At 41.2% G+C, this 6270-nt stretch overlaps 1 protein-coding gene across 1 annotated transcript in view; it reads left to right on the top strand.

Annotated features, from left to right (window-relative positions):
* The first annotated feature begins 841 nt into the window (after positions 1-841).
* prkar1b (protein kinase, cAMP-dependent, regulatory, type I, beta) overlaps positions 842-6270 on the top strand; it is a 64745-nt gene continuing 59316 nt past the window's right edge. Inside the window, exons 1-2 of the mRNA XM_051387644.1 lie at positions 842-1007; positions 2576-2763. Coding sequence (XP_051243604.1) covers positions 2590-2763 — 174 coding nt within the window. The 5' untranslated portion in view covers positions 842-1007; positions 2576-2589. The remainder of the gene's footprint in view (positions 1008-2575; positions 2764-6270) is intronic.

Genomic DNA, 6270 nt, shown 5'->3' with positions numbered 1-6270 from the left:
CAGATGTGAACCAGAAACATCCTAATATGTCAGTGAATGCATCCCTCACTAACTGAGGTCATGTTCTGCCCAGTCAGTGGTTCCAGTTGAGGTTTTAGGGTCCTGTGGAGATTTTAATTCTACTGTTAGGAAAAACCAGGTGGATGTGATTGTCTCATTTTAGTGTTTCTGGACTCAATATATATAAATTTGACTAGGATCCTCTATATACCCTTCAAATCTTTTTTCTTTATAGTGCAGAGTAGGCGTTGAAATAACCTTCAGCCTTTCATATTGGAATTTAAAACGTATAACTTATACGCAATATAGCAGTTAAATACATTAAATATGAAAAATCGACACAATGACACATTTTTTAGCGAGTTTACTTTTGGTATGTGGTCAGTATATTAAAGTTTTACTACTTTTAAGCCAACAAATAAAAACAAAAACAAAAACAACAAAAAAAAACCCAACATGATATATACACATATATATTTATTTAATAATAGTTTTTAGACAGCTTCCTTATGGTGTGAGGTCAGACTTCTGTGTGTGTGTGTGTGTGTGTGTGTGTGTGTGTGTGTGTGTTTGTGGTGGTTGGGGGGGTTTCATGACGTGTTCCATGACGTATTTCTAAAATCCAGGCCCTGCGTCAAAGATGTCAGTTTCAGGATTCTTCCCTAAACAACACACCAGTCTGTCTTAAACCCCCCTCTACCTGTTCAACACGCACAAATACCTTTTTTTTAATTATTATTTTAGGGTGGGGGCTTCCTTTAAAGATTATTACCTGCAACCGGGGCTGGCGCGCGCTCTCCCGCCGCCGCCGGCCTCGAGAGAGCTCCGCTGCGGTCGAGGAGATGACAGATTGACGTCATCGGGACTGACGCAGAGCGGAGCCGAGGAGGGAGGCAGAGCAGCAGCAGCAGCAGCAGCAGCATCCCATCCAACAAACGGCACCTCACCAAGCTCCCACCACCACCAGCGAGGTGTTTTCTCACTGAGCATCCTCCGAAAAACTAACGGTAGGGACCCCAGCGAGAGCACCGACTCAGACCCGGTTTTTATGAGGACAAAAATAGCGGTTCAGACCAGGCCCTTGGTAGCGTTTACGTCGCAGTAATTCCCCCTTTCGTTGTGGTTTGGTTGTCATTGTAAGGTTAGCAAAGCTAGCAGGGTTAGCTGTCTAAAAAAGCAACTGAGCAGGTGCTGAGTTTCCATCACTAAGCTCAACAGTATGCATGGCAACGTTGCTAAATGTGGGCACTGCTTCGAAAGATACTGCACTCGGTAGATGTCTTGCCCCTGAAGTCATAACTGCTTTTGATTCATTGTGCAGTAAAAAAAAAAAAAAAACATATCGTAGACGTGATTTCCCTTTGAGGAAGTGATGCAGGGTAGTTAACAGTGAGCTACACCTGCTCAGCTTCCTGGCTCGCAGTGAGGCGTTTATTTAACATAACTGTAGTCTGACATAATCATAGTTGTTGTCAGTTGTCATACACTGCTACATCATTTGCTTTGCCTCCACCTGCTGAAGTGTTTACTCTCACAAACAGCATTATGTCCATTGAACCACAACCCCTGTTTTGTGAGCTCCTTCTGTCACCTGCCCACCAACAAAGACACAGAAAGTGCACATTTGTCCTGAGATATGAAATTTAATATTGTCATGTTTAAATAAATATCACTGTATAGAGAAAAATACATTGAACAGACAGGAATGTCTATTTTTGTCAGACCTGCTCAGTGATATGCACTGTTGCATCAACGTTAGGGATGCACCAATACCACTTTTTTAAAACCAAATACAAGTACAAATACTTACATTTGGATACCTGCTGATACAGAGAGTACTGATCAGTACTCAGCAGTACAATTACAGTTCTGACAGTCATTTTGAAAACACGTTTTATTTTCCTCAGATGTTCCTCACTTTCTGATTGTAACAAATTAGATGTTGCTAATGTTGTTGTATAGGTTTATTAAAATATCTCCAAACTGCTGACCTGCTCAACTAATGAGAGGTACACCATGACATAAAGTGGTATCGGGTGCAATATCAGAGTACTTTTATGCACAGTATTGGAACCAACACCCAATTCTAGCATAGATATTGATGTATCCCTGCCCACAATGGTCTAATACACTCAGCTATATTAAATGGATAGCTACCAAGGTGTAAACAGAATCATCAATCTATAGTGTCTTATGGTGTATATCCAACACAATCCTATTACCCGCGTATCAACATTATTACTGGTAGTTACAAAATGATCTATCTTCTTCAACTGAGAAAGGTAACATAAACTTACAGCAATCACCTTCATGTCTGCTTAGGGCACTGACACAGTTCATTTAATGAAGTCCTCGGTAGGAAACATAAGCAACAGGGTGTGAAATGTTCACTCACCTCCTTCCCACGATTCATTGCTCCTCCATTCTTTATCTTATTTTCCTCTTATCACACTGTATGCACCACATTTTGCCCCTCCTTTCTGTTTTCTACTCTGCTACCCCTGTTCTACCCCCCCCCGCTCTGCTTTCCCTCCCCTCCTCTCATGGTCCACCCTGTTTTCTCCCACTGCCACAGAGATAAAAGATAAGATGGCCACCTCCTCCTCCACTCTGGAAGAAGACGAGAGTTTGAAGGGCTGTGAAATTTTTGTGCAGAAGCACAACATCCAGCAGATCCTCAAAGAGTGCATTGTGAACCTCTGCATCGCTAAGCCTGAGCGTCCTATGAAGTTCCTGCGGGAGCATTTTGAAAAGCTGGAGAAGGTTGGTGATAAAAGTTTTGTGTTCGTGTCACTTAGGTTTCTCAGTTTGCAATGTAGGGCTCTGTGTTTCCTGAAATCTAGTGTGGTGAGCTTTAAGTCAACTGTCATGTACTGTTAACCTGAATGTGACCTTTAACATGAATGTTCATTGCAGTGTGTGTCACTTACGCAGTGATTTCCTGTGAGATGTCTCTGATATTAATATTTTCTCCCCATGCTTCATAATATCGCCTATACAAATGAGAAAGTCTATGAGTGATACAAGCGTTTATTACAGGCTCAGCTACAAGGTGGATTGCCATTTTAATGTGGTGGATACATCGAGTATGTTGGTATTTCATGTGTACAGTAGACTGTAGAAAAACGCTGTTTTATTTGTATCTTCTCAACTGATATTTGTAACACCATCACATATGAGCAGGCAAAGAACATCCCAGCTATCTTCTGTGTAAAAAAAAAAAAACAGACTGCTCTCAAACTGTTATAAAAGAGCTTTCATTTTCATCCTATAATAGGAGAATCCATTTGGGAATGTGATGTGAGAGGAGCACCCATAAAAGGCCAGTGTCCTGTTCAGGACACAGGCAGGCTCAGGGAACAGACTGCCTGTCTGTCTATCTGTCTGGCTGTCTGTCTGTGAGCCGAGAGACAAAAGAGGTGACACACTCATTAAAAGATAACGGCTTCAGAGAGCAGAGTAGGCTTTTGCGGGGAAAAAAATCACAACTACAAAACAGGTTAAAGTTACACCTCTGTAGCACATTTCCCGTGGCCTACGAACAATGTGACTACTCAGAGTGAGTGTTTTTTGTGTCAGGGGCAAGATGCTTTTTAAATCAAAGTTGCTTTGCTGACTCCTGCTGTGTATTTTAGCTGCTTTTTGAGCTAAATAACATGGAATCTACTACTAGGCACACCGAACTCAGCTAAGATTGCCAGTTTTCCAGCCTTTTATGGACTATCATATGATATACAGATCAATTGCTATTGTGCCTAATATGTGAGCTGTCTCCAAAATAGTGTCCCAGAATTTACCCTAAACTGATGTTCTTTTACAACCTTTTGCTTTGATCAAGCAGAGACGCAGATGGGTATGTTTGCTCATGACTGGATCATAAGATTTCTTTCTATAAACAATGGGCTCCACTCTTACACTTGTGTTACAAAAAGGTCATAAAGGTGTGTGAGGTGGAGCTGTAGGCTGTCGATGTTGGCCTGAGGAGAGTTTAGGCCTTGGAAAGAAGTCTCCAACAAGAGAAGCGATTGTGAAGAGACATCAGATATAGCAGGTCTGAAGTTCACCATCCTGATGCCTGGAGGAGGGTCTCCATCCTGTGTGTTAGCATGTGAGAGTCATCTGATTTGTTTTTAACATGACAAGCAATATTTTTCACACTTTTTGGTTTTGGCAAAAATCAAAGGCAATGTTTGGCATTTGCATGTTCAAGTAAACTATATTCATTGATTTATTTATTTATACCCTGGCATTTATTCATCCAGTCAGATCAGTCAGGACTTATTTATAACAGTCTGCCCCTACTACATGTATTAATCTGGAGCTGTGGCCCTCACAGAGATCTGTGGTCAAGGAGACTGAGAATGAGCACTGATAGTGGAGCTACTGCTGCTGTAAGTGGGGATTGTGATACTGCATAGTCGGAGAGGCAGCATGAATACTAATGGATGTGATGGAGCTTAGCAGAAGCGTACAGTAACAAGTTGCGAGTGATTTGTCATCATTCTGTAAAATTACATACTGCACACTTGTATCCCATCTCAATAACAAACAAGCCTTAAAGAGTTTATGTGACCAGAACCCTTTATGTGAAGAAGAATATAGCTTTAAATTTGACCATGATTATCTAAATAGCTAGCATAGATAAATAGGCTATAGTACACACAGGATTCTGTTTTGCTGAAACAGGGGCTTTGGTGTCCAGAGGCCCCAGTTCAATCTGTATAAGTGGATGGGGAAGATTAACTACATTATTATTGGTGGGATACAGTATTGCATGTGACATGCTCCATTCTCTGCAGTACTTATCCGTCACCCCCTCTGCAATAAGCGAATGTACTTAAGCTGTCTTGCTGTGCTCAGTCTTGCTGCATCTGCTGCTGCAGAATCGCCTTTAATGCAAGTATCACTCTACATCCACTGCTGCTGCTTACATATTGCATTTAATCAGCTCCATCTCTACCCCTGTAGCCACCTGTAGGCTCTGATTATAGTGTCCTTCAGTTCCCCATTGTGCTGGCTAAGTGTCATTGAAAAAGCACAAGTCTGACTGCTAACATGACTGCAAAACTAACAGCTCCTTATAATATCTCTAATTCACCTGACAGGAAATATTCTGATTATCCAGAGGAAATTGGATTTGGAGTTCTGTGTTGTTTACCAGTGTGATGTGTAGAAAAGCAGACAAGTTCTTGTACTATTGTGGTGCTATTTAAATAGCCTGGTGCAGCCTTTTTTGATGATTTATGGTACTTATATTCTTTGACTGCCAAAACATACACGTGATTCACGCCATGAAAGTCTGTCATCTTGCACTTACACTGATGACTGTGTGTGCGCACAAACACACAGTGACACTATAATGATATGTTATCATTTGATGCTTGTGACCCTGCGTATAGATCAAAGTTCAGGATAAAAACAGTAGTTTTTTTTAAGGTAGTGAGGTTCTAATGTATTGCATGAGGAGCAGGGCATGAACAGCTATGTTGTTGAATGGTGGTCAGGGAAATCACCTGGTGTATACAAGTGGTTAGAACAAAAAAAAAAAAAAGCAGGCTTTTAGCTCTCTAAGGTCCACAGTTGCCCAACACTATTCCAGTCAAGCCTTTCCAAATCTGTGCTTGTGTTGCGAGGTCAGTCATTCGTGGAATTGAAGCAGGCCATGTATGTTTTTGTGGTGTCCCAGTTATTTAAGAGGCTTATTGTGCTCCTTTCTACCCTGCAAAGGGTAACTTCTAGGACAATATTTGGTTCAACAAACCATGTCCGTTTAATCTGGAGCTCATTTTCTACATTTTATACTGTTATTCTTAATCCACGTTCTATTGCTCTGAGTATTCACATTAAGGTCTTAAAAAATATTTAGTTTGTCAGTGCAAAAAACTGCCAGTAGAGGAGGACAGTTTTTAGATGCAAAACAACATACTGAATTTGAAGTATTTTGTTGAATTAAGTTGTAAGGGTCTATTAGTCTCTCTGAGTAGGAAGCCCTTCCCCTCAACACAAAGGGAGAACACTTCTATCATCACATTTTCTCCTGCACTTCACCCTCCATGTTTGTCTGTGTTCCTCTTTTTTTTTTTTTCTCTCTCAGCCATTTTCGTCAGCACTCGTTGCCCACTAGAGGCGGTAACCTAGGCAACAGTAGAGGATAGATAGACTGTAGTCTATTCTCTGTTCAGTGAGCCCCTTTATTCCCAAAGTTTATTCCATCTCTCCTCTCATGTGTTCAGGTTTTGGCAATTAGATCACCGGGGTATTCTTTCTCTC

The sequence above is a fragment of the Dicentrarchus labrax genome, unplaced genomic scaffold (assembly GCF_905237075.1).
Source record: "Dicentrarchus labrax unplaced genomic scaffold, dlabrax2021, whole genome shotgun sequence".
Classification (NCBI taxonomy): domain Eukaryota; kingdom Metazoa; phylum Chordata; class Actinopteri; family Moronidae; genus Dicentrarchus; species Dicentrarchus labrax.
This window is presented reverse-complemented; position numbering and strand designations above follow the sequence as displayed.